At 35.3% G+C, this 14622-nt stretch overlaps 1 protein-coding gene across 2 annotated transcripts in view; it reads left to right on the plus strand.

Moving 5' to 3' along the window:
- LOC134205290 (scoloptoxin SSD14-like) overlaps window positions 1-13740 on the plus strand; it is an 82279-nt gene extending 68539 nt beyond the window's left edge. For both annotated transcript variants that reach the window (XM_062680416.1, XM_062680415.1), the window contains exons 13-14: window positions 12835-12948; window positions 13563-13740. In XM_062680416.1, coding sequence (XP_062536400.1) covers window positions 12835-12948; window positions 13563-13709 — 261 coding nt within the window. In that variant the 3' untranslated portion in view covers window positions 13710-13740. The remainder of the gene's footprint in view (window positions 1-12834; window positions 12949-13562) is intronic.
- Window positions 13741-14622: the final 882 nt, after the last annotated feature.

The following is a 14622-nucleotide window of genomic DNA, read 5'->3' on the forward strand; positions in this document are numbered from 1 at the left end:
ATATATGTTGCATGAAACATAATATATGTTGCACGAAACATATTCCATGTTGCACGAAACATATTCCATGTTGCATAAAACATTATGTATGTTGCATAAAACATAATTTATGTTGCATATAACATAATTTATGTTGCATGAAATATATTTCATGTTGCATGTAACATAATTTATGTTGCACGAAACATATTCCATGTTGCATAAAACATAATTTGTGTTGCATAAAACATAATGTATGTTGCATATAACATAATTTATGTTGCATATAACATAATTTATGTTGCATGAAACATATTACATGTTGCATATAGCAGATCATGTTGCATAAAACATAATGTATGTTGCATATAATTTTATTTATGTTGCATAGAACATAATTTAATTTGCATATAACATAATTTACGTTGCATAAAACATATTTCATGTAGTATAAAACATAATTTACGTTTTTATGTTGCATGAAACATATTTTAGGTTGCATAAAACATAATTTATGTTGCATTGACATATTTCATGTTGCATATAACATAACTTACGTTGCATGAAACATATTTTATATTCTATGTCGCATAAAAAATAATTTACGTATTATTTTATGTTGCTTGAAACTTAATTTGTGTTGCACAAAACATATTTCATGTTGCATATAACATAACTTACGTTGCATGAAACATATTTCATGTTGCATAAAACATATTGCATATTTTATATTGCGTGAAAAACAATTTATGTGGCATTTTGTTGTTTATGTTGCATTTATGTTGCATAAAACATAATTCACGCTGCATGAAACATAATTTATGTTGCATAAAACATAATTTACGTTGCATATAACATAATTTACGTTGCATATAACATGATTTACGTTGCATATAACATAATTTACGTTACGTTACGTTATGTGTTCAAAACATATTACAAACTTGATTTATGTTGCATAAAAAATAATTTATGTCGCATAAAACATGTTTCATGTTGCATAAGACCTAATTCGAATATAACATCATTTATGGGGTCTCCAGTAGCCTTACGATCAAAGGCGTAAAATTGCCAATCCGGAAATGGCGAGTTCGATTCTCGGTCCGGTCTAGGATGTTTTCGGGATGGAAACTTTCTCTACACCCTGGGCATAGTGTATTCATTGTACACAAGATACATACTCATGTAATGCAGGCATAGAAAAGCTTTCAATTAATAACTGAGGAAATGCTAATAGAATACTAAGTTGAAAAGCAGGCCATTGAAGCAGCCATTGAAGAAGAAGATAATATCATTTATGTTGCATAAAACATATTTCATGTGGCATGAAACATATTTCATGTTGCATAAAACATAATTTATATAACATGAAACATATTTTATGTGTCTTAAAACATATTGCATGTTGCATGAAACATGTTTCATGTTGCATAGAAAATGTTGTTCAAAACGTATTTAACGTTGCATAAAACATATAAGACATATTCCATGTTACATTCAACATATTTCATGTTACATGAAACATAATTTATGTTGCATAAAGCACAATTTATGTGACATGAAACATAATTTATAATGCAAAAAACATAATTTATGTCGCACGAAACATATGTTATGTTGCATAAAACAAATTAGATATCGCATGTTGCATGAAACATATTTTATGTTGCATGGAACATGTGGCGTGCAACATAAAACATATTTTATGTTGCATTCAAACTCAAACTTAAATTGTCAACTCGGAAATATTTTTAACTGATTTTATTCGGTAAAAGAAAATTTTAACCGGTAGCTCAGTAATTTAAAGTTAATTCTCTGATTTCTGTAATTATTTTTACAGATGTCTCAGTACTTCAAATTAAATACTGAGTTTCGGTAATTAAAATTACCGATCAACTCTGTTCTCCAAAATCAAAATGTTGGGTGTCATCCGATGTTTTGGGCTGGTTTGATTGGGCGCTGGCGAAGGGGGAGACCATATTACTGGATGAAATATTCAAGAGCTTTAACTCCATAGACAATGCATATTAAATGGTCGTTCCAATAGTTGTGAGTCGATTTTAATCGAGGTTGCGAATCTTTAGCATGATAATTAGGCTAATTAGAATGATATGGAAATGCTAATATCATCTTCCAAACTCGGACGTACATGTTCATGATAGCATTAGAGGCGAAAGTATAGAATTGATAGTTCCGTTAGGATACGGGAACTTGGCAGAAGGAAGGTCGTGATATGTGCCATCAAATATTGCTCGTCGCTTTCAAATCGACTTCTATAAAAACATTCTTCATGCCTGCCGTATCCTAACGGAACTATCAATTCTATACTTTCGCCTCTAATGCTATCATGAACATGTACGTCCGAGTTTGGAAGATGATATTAGCATTTCCATATCATTGTAAATCGTTTAACTTCACGTAGAAGTAACACACACGAAATCATTAATTTAGTAGGCTAATTAGGTTTTACCTAACAGATAGTAACGCCATCACTAGTGCGCGGGCGATAAATCCAGAGAAGCTTTTATCGCGAGTGTAGGTGGGATAAAGCTCAAATACCACAAGAAATATTTCGAAAACCACAGTACAGTGCAAAAATAATGAGACGTATGAACCGTAGTGAGACGCCATTGTTAATTGACAACGTTATGTCAGACAGGACACACACATACACAACAAAACGTAGCCTCTAAATCCCTGAAGAAGGTGAAATATACACCGAAACGTCGGAAAATGGATGCAATAACGTTTTAGCTGCTTTATAAGACTGAAAGAGCCGATAATAGTCAAACAAAATTGAGTACAACAGTCGAAAGCATCCTTTCAGATATTTTGAAGTATCCTTACTTTCTACAGTGCTAAAAAACTCACACTTACGGTGTTCGGGTCATATTGATGCGGATTTGACTTAGCAATTTCTCATGCATTTCCCAGCCAAATTCACATGTGTATGTATCCAAAATAAACGTCAGACCAATTGGTCTACCAAAACAACTGGGCTCAATGGAAAGTCAACAGCATTCCATAGAGGCCCTTAGAGGCAATCATGCAAATGATTTACGATCTAGATATGTGCAAACTGGATGTTCTTAGTATTGAGAACTATCATTCTTGAGCTCAGACCAACTTCCATGTTAAAAGGGCTTAATTCAAAGTCAATAGCAACCCATGGTGTCCATATAGGCCCTTAGAAGCCATGCGCATTATTTACGACTAGTTTATTTGTGGACGCAGTAGCGCCCGTGGCAAGTGTTTTTTTTAATATAAACGGTTCATTAATCATGCATTGAAAAAAAAACAAAATTTTCAACGTGTGTTGTCTGTGGTTTTTTTCATCAAATGCTGTGCCTGGTTGTCTAAGGTTGTCACTGGTTTTGTTTTCTGCATCTGATAGTTAAAAAGAATTGAAGTGTCGAATTTTTTTTTTTGTGAGAATTTCCCCGCGTGCTGCGTCTGGTTGGCTAGTCACCGGACAGACAAACAGGACTATTATATATAGTATAGTATTTAGTTATGTCCAAACGTCCAATCCTATGTTCTCCAAATCATTCTGGAATTCAAACCAATGGATCTTTCAAGTCAACTGTGCATGATACAAAGCCAATAGCAATCCCTCGTGTCCATACGGGGGCTCAGAGACAATGTGCTGGTTTACGATATATAAGTTCCAAATCGAATGTTCCAAATTATTCTGGAGTTCAGACCATTTGCTCTATCAAGGCAACTAGGCCCGATATATAGCTAATAGCAATCCATGATGTTCATATAGCCGCCTTGAATCCATGAATTTACGATTTAAATATGTCCAAATCGGATATTCTCCAAAATCCTTCAATTCACTCTGGATTTAAAACCAATTAATCCTTATATCCAACTGGGTTCGGAACAAACCACACAGGCCCTTAGAGGCCATGCGCATGGATTATTATTTAGATATGTCCAAACCAGATGTTCTGAGTTCTCCAAATCATTTTGGAGTTCAAACCACTGACCTTTCAAGTCAACTGGGTTCGAAATAAAGCGAATAGCAACCCATACTGGCTCTTTGAAACTATTCACATGCTTTACGATTCAGTTCTTGAAACCATTTTGAGCATTTTGAAACCTGAGAGCAGTTGAAAAGCAGGCCAAGTTCCAGTTGGAATGTAGAGCCATTGGAGACGAAGGTGTCCAGACAGACCTTAGAGGCCATGCGCATGATTTACGATTTAGATATGTCCAAACCGGATGTTTCTCGATGGTCGCTTCAATATCGAGATGTGGAGAGGCGACTGCAGTTCTTATGAGAATTTGAGCATTTTTATTATTCTTATGAGAACTTAAAAAAATTCTTATGGAAATTTAAATAAATCTTAGAATTTGATTAATGCTTTTGAGAATTATTATAATTATATAAAACATGTTCCATGTAGAACATTTGCCCGGCAACATAAAACATATTGAATGCAACATAAACATGTTATATGCAACATAAAACATGTATCGTGCAACATGAAATATGGTTCATAAACATGTTTCAAGCAACATAAAATATGTTTCATGCAACATAAAACATGTTACGTGCAACAACAAAAATGTGCCATGTAATGCAACATGGAATATAAATAAAAAATCCTGTTATGTGTAACATGTTTTATGTTGCATGTAACAAGTTTTATTATCCATGCAACATGTTTTATTATGCAAGAAGCATGCTTTATGTTGCATGTAATATGTTTCTCGAAACATATTTCAGGTCGCATGGAACATGGTTCATGTTGCTCGAAACATATTTTATGTAGCATGGAACATATTTTGTGTTTAATGTAACATGTTTTATGTTGCATGAAATGTATTTTATATATGGACCATGTTTTTATTTTACACGTTACATGTTTAATGTTGTTACATGTTTTATCAGTGGATTAAAATGTACTGTCTTGAACTGTAAATCTGTTGATGGTCACGTGATGCATGTGTGACGGTCATGTAACACAAATTATTGTAGTATGACAGAAAAAATTGTCATGAGCTACCGTGACATTTTTCTATGCGACATAATATGTGTCACAAATGAAACGAATGGAATATAATTTTGAAGGTGATGAATGCATCACCAATGGAGCTAAATATTTGAAAATAATACAGTTAATTATCACTGAGCTCGCTTTTCGTGCATTTTTTACGCGGATTTCGGGATTTATAAGTTTAATCAAAATTAATTTCCTATTTTCCGGGTATTGGCCACCCGAAATGAACAATAATTATAATATTACGAATACAACATTATGAAAACTGGATTTGCATATACATAGCAAGTGAAAGATTTAAGAAAGATGAGCGGTTTACAAGGTTTTATACGCTAATTTATCCAAAATGTTTTTTTTTCTTTCACGCGAGTAAAACCCACTAGAAATCGATTTAGTTGAGCCGTTTCTTAGGTTTATTTTAAAATTCACGTTCACGGATTATCGATATTGATTTATTAGCTTCTTTCGGCGTGCATCTTCTTCAAAATCAAATAGGGCCAATTTAAAAAAAGTTCCAAGAAATATGACCATAACCTGTGTCCTTGAAAGTGTTTATGCTGTAGAAGTAGAAGTATGCTGTTTGTGCTGATGACGTTTGATGAATGAACAATGAAAAATCTGAGCTGACATCTAGCGTTGACTACGACTTCAGCATATGTGATTACCATATTATCAATAAACGGATCGCTATCCTGAACTGCTATCAGGTTACGAATTATGCTTCTATCCATCATTTTGTTATCACGATCTATAGTGCCGTAATCCGGGGAAACGTTGATAATTTTTTTAATTGTTTTGTACATAGGGTTTCTTACCCCATTCCCGGCCTAACATGCATGCGACTGCATTATTTAATTGATATTTATGACAGGAAGCAACTTTTCCTAAATTTCGTGTGCCGTGCAATACTGCAATGGGGTTCACTTCTGCTTAAAATAGCTTTTCTTGGTAAACATCGTTTGAAAAAGCTTTTATTTGATTTAAATTAACGAGGTCCAGCACTAATTTCAGTCATAGCGATTTCATTTCCGGCTCACTTCCAAACCGGTTCCCGGCCTAAGCAAAATTTCGCTCAATCTCTCAACACCTTACTCTCATTCTCTCTCGGGACGGTAGAAAATGCGACGTAAACAAAAATAAGCAGGTTCAACGCCGACATGATGCCAGATGGTATTATTTATAATAATTTTTATTCGGTTGAAAAGATATATTCACTCATCTAAATTACTTCCAAACACTTAAAAACTATATTTTTGTCACTTTTTGAAATCGAGAGAATTACAAATAACATGATACGGTCAACTAATTAGATAGTTTTCCTATGAACGTTGAAGGATTTTGTTCATACTAGAAAAAAAACTCCTGGCCTTCTGGCAGCACGGTGCGGCTAGAAGTTCTTAGGTCGAGGTGATTTTTTGTTCGGTTTGAGGATACATTTTTAAATGTATTCTAATATGTTTATGTTAGTTCTAGTGAAACGAACTAATAGAAAAGATCAAAGTGCGTGAGTTTAGACTTATTATGTGGTGATAAACAGCTTCCAGCAATGATTGTATCAAGAACTGTGACGATTTTCAGATAGGTGTTTACATGAAAATACCGTTTTGTAAAAGTGGAAAGATTCACTCCGGCTCAGTGGTGTAGCAACGGAGAGTGATTGTTCGGAATGCACATTTTTATTTTCTATAATTGGACCAATTAGGAGTGAAATAAATGGTTGAAAAATATTGAGTATTGTGCGATATAAATGGGAGACTTTTTTTAAATTATCAACCATAAACCTACGGCTTCCAAAAAGTGTAAATCCTTAGTTTTCTGTGCAGTGAGCCGGGAATCGTGTCCATAGGCCCAAGTAGTGATTTACCCTATTTCCTCCGTAAGTGGCTTTTCTCATATTTTTAAAACGAGTACTCCTACATGTGGAACGTATTAGACTATTGACAAATTTTAAAATCTTTTTTGTGGAGTTTTTTGATTCTTCAATTTGGGGTAACTTTGATCATCAAACGTTTCAATCATTTATCTATGTATAAAGCAAGCGTCGGTAATCGCCTTAAGATAGGCAATTATAATTGGGAAACATCGATTGTTTGGAGAAAGGCATCATCACCGCTAGTGGAGTTAGGGGTAACTGGGGTAATATGCACCCCTGGGGCAAAACTACCTTTTGACATATTCGGCGATATTCCAGGAATATTTTCATTTTTTTTCTTATTTTTTTTTCTTTTTTTTATTTGGTAATTATCTACTACATGCATTCATCTCTTAGACTAGGTGTTCCGTGTTTTCTTAACACTATCATCCTTATTTGCTATGTTACGCTTTTAGTTATTACTAATACATTTCAATTGCCTCTGGCAGTTAGGATATTTCCTCTGGTTCAATTAAACCATGTAGGAATTACAATGTTTTCTACTTAAACTAAACTTAACCTAATTTATACAAGGAGCTAATCGTTGCAATAGAAGATTGCAACGATTTTTGTCTGAAATTGGAAATTATTTTGTTGGACATCTATTGCAATGTCTCAATATTAGAAATTCTATGAAGTTCATTGGTACTATACCACGGAGGCAACTTTAGAATCATTTTCAAAATTTTATTTTGAATCCTCTGGAGTGCCTTCTTTCTGGTATTGCAGCAACTAGTCCATATTGGCACAGCATACAACATGGCAGGTCTAAAAATTTGTTTGTAAATCAAAAGTTTGTTCTTAAGACAAAGTTTTGATCTTCTGTTTATAAGTGGATATAGACACTTAATATATTTGTTACATTTGGCTTGAAGGCCTTCAATGTGATTTTTAAAAGTTAATTTTTGATCTAGCAGAAGTCCTAAATATTTAGCTTCGCTAGACCAATTAATTGGAACCCTATTCATAGTGACAATATGTCTGCTAGAAGGTTTCAAATAAGAAGCTCTCGGCTTATGAGGGAAAATTATAAGCTAAGTTTTGGAAGCATTTGGGGAAATTTTCCATTTTTGCAAGTAAGTGGAGAAAATTTTCTCTAAATCTAAATCTCTAAATCTAATATCCAAACTTTTTTGCAATCTACTACAAATGACACGAAGGCTTCGCCCTTTGGCTGAGAGACCTGTGTCATCTGCGAACAAAGATTTTTGACACCCTGGTGGTAAATCAGGTAAGTCAGAAGTAAAAATGTTATACAATATGGGCCCCAGTATGCTGCCTTGGGGGACACCAGCCCTTATAGGTAATCTATCAGATTTAGAATTCTGATAGTTTACCTGCAGTGAGCGATCTGATAAATAATTTTGGATCAGTTTAATGATGTACAGAGGAAAATTAAAATTCATCAATTTTACAATCAAACCTTTATGCCAAACACTGTCAAATGCTTTCTCTATATCAAGAAGAGCAACTCCAGTCGAATATCCTTCAGATTTGTTGAGCCGAATTAAATTCGTTACTCTTAATAACTGATGGGTGGTTGAATGCCCATGGCGAAAACCAAATTGCTCATCAGCAAAAATAGAATTGACATTAATATGAACCATCATTCTATTTAAAATAATCTTTTCAAACAGTTTGCTTATTGAAGAAAGCAAACTGATTGGGCGATAACTAGAAGCCTCAGCTGGATTTTTGTCCGGCTTCAAAATGGGAACAACTTGGACGGTTTTCGATTTATCTGTGAAGTATGCCAATTGAAAACATTTGTCAAATAAATTACCCAAAAAGGATAAAGAGTTCTCAGGAAGTTTTATGATAAGTATGTAGAAAATACCATTATCACCCGGGGCTTTCATATTTTAAAATTTTCTAGTAATAGATCTCACTTCATCCAAATTAGTTCCCAACGAAGGGTCAAAAACATTCTCTTGATTGAGAATGTCTTCGAAGCTCCGTATAACCTGATCCTCAATTGGACTAGTGAGACCTAGACTAAAATTATGGGCACTCTCGAACTGCTGAGCAAGTTTTTGAGCCTTTTCGCCATTTGTTAATAAAATTTTATTTCCCTCTTTAAGCGCTGGAATTGGCTTTTGAGGTTTTTAAGATTTTTTTTAATTTCCAAAAAGGGTTTCGAACTGGGATCCAACTTCGAGACATTATTCTCAAAGTTGATATTTCTCAGAATAGCAAATCTCGCCAAATAACTTTCAACGCGGGATCGCGAGTTCTTTGGTATTGCCTTCTTCTCACATTTTTAAGACGGATCAGTAGCTGAAGATCGTCGTCAATAATAATGGAGTTGAATTTAATTTCACATTTCGGAATTGCAATGCCTCTGGCTTCAACAATTAAATTTGTCAAAGATACGAGAGCATTATCAATATCACTTTTGGTATCGAGAGGAATATCAACATCAAAATTCCTATCGATATACGTTTTATATACATCCCAATCAGCTCTATGATAATTAAAAGTAGAGCTGATTGGATTATAAATGGCTTCTTGTGAGATTTCAAACGTCACAGGAAGGTGATCAGAGTCAAAGTCAGCATGAGTTACCAATTGGCCACACAGCTGACTCGAATCCGTTAAAACTAAATCAATTGTAGAAGGATTTCGACTGGAAGAAAAACAAGTTGGTCCATTGGGATATTGAATAGAATAATATCCCGCAGAACAATCATCAAATAAAATTTTGCCGTTGGAATTGCTTTGAGCATTATTCCATGAACGGTGTTTGGCATTGTAGTCACCAATTACGAAGAATTTTGATTTGTTGCGAGTCAGAATTTGAAGATCAGCTTTCAACAAATTCTTTTGCTGCCCATTGCATTGAAAAGGCAAGTAGGCTGCAATGAAGGAAAATTGTCCAAAATTTGTTTCGACAGAAACTCCCAAGGTTTCAAAAACTTTGGTTTCGAACGAAGAAAATAATTTATGTTTGATACGTCTATTGATGACAATGGCGACCCCACCACAGGCGCTGTCAAGACGATCATTTCTGTAGATAAAATAATTTGGATCTCTTTTAATGGAGAGTCCTGGTTTTAAATAAGTTTCTGTTATAATGGCAATATGCACATTATGAACTGTTAGGAAGTTGAATAATTCATCTTCCTTACCCTTAAGAGAGCGGGCATTCCAATTTAGAACTTTCACACAATTATTTGGATCCATTGAAACGGAGTCCGATAACAATTTTTTGTGTGTACTTTATACCAACCTGAACAGCTTCAGGAATGGTATTTGCTTTGAACATTGCATCAATCATGTGATGCAATTGTTCAGTTAAAAAATCAAAATCAGAAGCAGTCATGCTACCTGAATCGGCAACATGACCGTTATTTTCCGTTGGGACATGAGTATAAACCTCATTTTGAGAAGAGAAATTTTGTCTACCAGCAGCGATGTTTGCATACGTAGGTACATTGGAAAAATTGGAATTTACTGAAGTGCTTGCTACCCGTTGACGAGCGGCAAAATTTGTTTGTGAATTGTGGTGGGTATGAATTGCTCGACCGGTAACCGGTTTCGAAATTTGCGTTTGAAAAATTTCTACCCGTCGAATCTGGGATCCGATTGGAATTTCCCGTCATCAATTTTGCACGGGAATTCAAAACTTTTTTGCGTGAAGGGCATTCCCAGAAATTGGATTTATGATTGCCCCCACAATTTGCGCACTTAAATTTATTGGAATCTTCTCTCACAGGACATGTGTCCTTGGCGTGAGAGGTTCCACCACAAATCATGCATTTAGCATCCATGTGACAATGTTTGGTTCCATGACCCCACTTTTGGCACTTACGGCACTGAGTGGGGTTTTGGAAATTTCCCCCAGGCTTGCGGAAATGTTCCCATGTAACACGGACATGGGACATAATACAGGCCTTTTCCAAACTTTTCATATTATTTAGTTCACTTTTGTTAAAATGAACTAAATGAAATTCTTGAGAAATGCCCCTCTGGGAAGTACCAGAGTGTGATTTCTTTTTCATCTTAATTACTTGGACTGGTGAAAATCCAAGTAATTGAGAAATTTCAATTTTAATCTCATCCAGTGATTTGTCATCACTGGGGAGACCTTTCAAGACGACTTTGAACAATCGCTCAGTTTTGTCGTCGTATGTGAAGAATGTATGGCGCTTCTCAGTTAAATACTGAAGAAGACGTTTGCGATCGTCAAAGGATCCCGGCAAAACGCGGCAGTCACCCTTCCTAGCAATCTGAAATGAAACCTTGATCCCCTGAAGGTTACTCAAGATTTCATTCCGAAAGCCAGAAAACTCGGCAACAGATACCACAATTGGCGGAATCCTTTGTTTCTTCGCATGAATCGAATCACCTGGGCTAAAGGTAGATTCGATTTGCTCAATTTCATCATTAATCAAATCGAACTGATTGCTCAGTTCGATAGGAGAAGAAACAATGTCAACATTAGATTTAAAAGGAATATCTGAAGTCTCCAGCTTCCTTCTATTTTTTCCGCGCTTAGGCAGGACGGTCTTGAAACCTTGTTTCTTTGAAGGAAGTGGAGAATTCAGAGACTCCCCCTTCCTCTTGTTTTTGTCAATACTCATTGCTGAGCGTGGAGACGTGACCAGAATGTCGGACAGTAATCCGGTGAAAATGGTTCTCGACAACGATCCGACGGGAACAAGAGGCACAGCGGGCAAGGTGGATCGATCAGGTGGAGGACGATTTGCGGACCCTCCGCAAACTGCGTGGTTGGTGAAGTGCAGCCATGGACCGAGCAGAATGGAGAAGACTTTTATGTGCAGCACAGGCCACTCCGGCCTTAGTCTGATAAATAAATAAGAGAACTGTTCCGTTATCCATCCCACTGAACATATAGTCATCTTATCGCAAAACAAAGAAATAAAGCACCAATCTCGTCGCTTATTTTTACTAACACGCGTGCTCACTGGTGAAAAAAATCACAAAAATAGGAAACACATCAAATTCCTTTTCATTGCTTTGTTTTTGATGGGATGGAAATAGGAGCTACATATATATGATGAAGTGCCGAACCGTTCCCCTAATCAAAAACAGATAAAAATATATCTGGCTCGAAGAGTTGAGATGTTAAATTATTTAATAAATTTTTTTAAGCCTGTAAAAACGTTCTTTTTTTAGAGCAGCAATAGCTCTTAAATATATAAGAATTGTCTCATCTTTTGACGATTTATTGTTTTGAGAAATCTTACTCGGGATATAAAATAACGATACACTCAGTTCGTAAGTGAATTCTCCGGGGTTTGAACCCCCTCCCCCATATAAAATTGTTTCATTATAAATTATTTTCTGCTTTTACCCCACCCGTCATAAGCCTTTAGGTAGTGTGCGGCCCCAAAGCAGCCAAACGAAACAAATGTTTTATTAATCTACTTTTTCTATAAGCATCATAGTTTTTATGACTGCTCAGAACATTCATTTTGCACTACCATCATAATAGATAGCGATATATTCACGGGCGATACATTTACGAACGACTCGCGGGTAATACATTCATTGCAATGTGACATGATAATAGCAGCAAAAATGTACTGTACGAATCACTGTGTCTTATGTTGCATGCAACAAATGTTCTACATTTAATATGTTTGATGTTGCAGCATATTTTATGTTACATTGAACACGTTTTATGTTTAATCGAATTTGTGATTTACAATCTACTACTTCATTCCGGAAATAATTATAACACCAGCGCTGATTTGGTCGTATTTGAGTTTCAAAATTTCGATTGATTCGATTCGAATGAATGTTTTTTGTATGTATGTTGACTGAAAAGACATGTTTCAGTTGGAAATAATTATAAAACAACTCTACTTATATGAAACTATTTCCATATGAAACATTTTTGTGCGCTTTCATGCGTGTGACTTGATACCATTACATATTTTGTCAATAAACTGTTCTTCCCTTTTGCAGACAATTATCAAATACATTTGGTTTGGTTGCGATATCAAACAAGCTGTGGATTCTCCGCGGATACACCATCAATTAATTCCGATGGCACTGCAATATGAATTTGGTAACTTGGAGGTAAGCATACTTACAACAGATAAGCAGTGTTGACCTACTCTCTACTTTACTATCTAAACGATTTTATAATCTTTACGAAGTAAGTGTAACTAATAGAAGGATATTTGAATTTTCTAAATGTCAAAAAAATGCACGCCAAAACCGCAGGAACACGCGCACTGAAAATACACTCCAGTGTATTGTACCTCTGTATACAAATTTTCACGCCGATCGGTTCAGTAGTTTCGGAATCTTTAAGGTTTAGAAAGACAGAAATTCATTTTATATAGATTAATTGACAATTTTTTGCGATAATTAATTGATGGGTCATCCCAAGCATTAACCAAATTGCATCGGAGTGCACTTCTCAGGTCGATCCGCCGTGATAGGTCTTATTATCACTGTGACGACCAAATACCTAATCTTACCATGATTGTAATTGTAAATGTTTTTTATTAGCAAAACATAAACCTGGTGGTTGAACCTTTTCTCATGTCAAGGATCATTATCATTAGACCAATATCCTTCATCTCGAAATTGAAAATCTTCAAGTGCAATATTTTTATCATGAAAGCTGAGGTTTTTATAGTTTACAGTTAATAGTTTATTGAATCAATTATCATTTACATTTTCAGGGCGTTTTATTAGGACTTGAAGCGAAAGGCCATAAGACCGTGCGGTATCGAGAGCGAGGATCCATTGTTTGTGGTATAGCACAAAATAAAACGGGTATTTATGCTAATGCCGATTTTCGAAAAGGTGGAGATGTTGTTGGTTATTAACGAAATTAATAAATTCAGTCATTATATTTTATTTGCATTTGTTTTTATTTTTGATGACAAACCTAATTAAATCCATCCGAGATGAGCTCGGTGGTCTAGTGGCTACCGCTTCTGCCTTATAAGCAGGATGTTTGTATTTCTATCTTAGTTCTTTCTGGTTTCACGTTGTTTCAGTACGTTTTCTACTGTTACAATCTTCCATACTAACAATTCCAAAATACCTCCCGTGGCACCTATGAGAGATCGTATAGAGTTCTCTGCATCTTTCTTAAGTAGGTGTCCATACTAATCAATCTTTTCCTTCCTAAGCAGCAAGGACGTGGCTGGGACAGATCTTGACTATTTGAGAGTGCAATGATTCATCTAAATTCATCTTAGGGATAGTGATTAGTCCCAAATCAATATCTGTGATATTGGATGAAAGAGATGCTACTCTCATACAATAGTCCAGGCTTGTATCACCTACGAATTTGTACGAATTACTCAATGTTAATGAAAATGCTAATGCTATCTTTCTTGATACTATGGGGTCGTACACAAATTACGTAAGCACTTATGGGGGAAGGGAGGTCTGTTATTGTACCATATAGGGTAACTATTTCATTTTGCATCTCACTGAACATATATTAATCTCATCGCAAAACAAAGAAATACAGCACCAATCTCGTCGCTTCTTTTTGATGACACTGGTGAAATAAATCACAAAAATAAGAAACAAACCAGATTCCTTTTCATTGCTTTGCTTTTGTTGGGATGAAAATAGGAGCTATGGGATGGAGTGCCCTAAATAAAAAAAAACATGTTTTTAAATTTTACATGGCGGAGAGGGGATTGGTGGTTAAGGACAAGGTGGCACAAAAACCACTTTTTCAAAAATTGTATAGGCCCTGTCTATTTGATGCCCTGATGCTCT

This window comes from Armigeres subalbatus, chromosome 1 (genome assembly GCF_024139115.2).
Source record: "Armigeres subalbatus isolate Guangzhou_Male chromosome 1, GZ_Asu_2, whole genome shotgun sequence".
Classification (NCBI taxonomy): Eukaryota; Metazoa; Arthropoda; class Insecta; order Diptera; family Culicidae; genus Armigeres; species Armigeres subalbatus.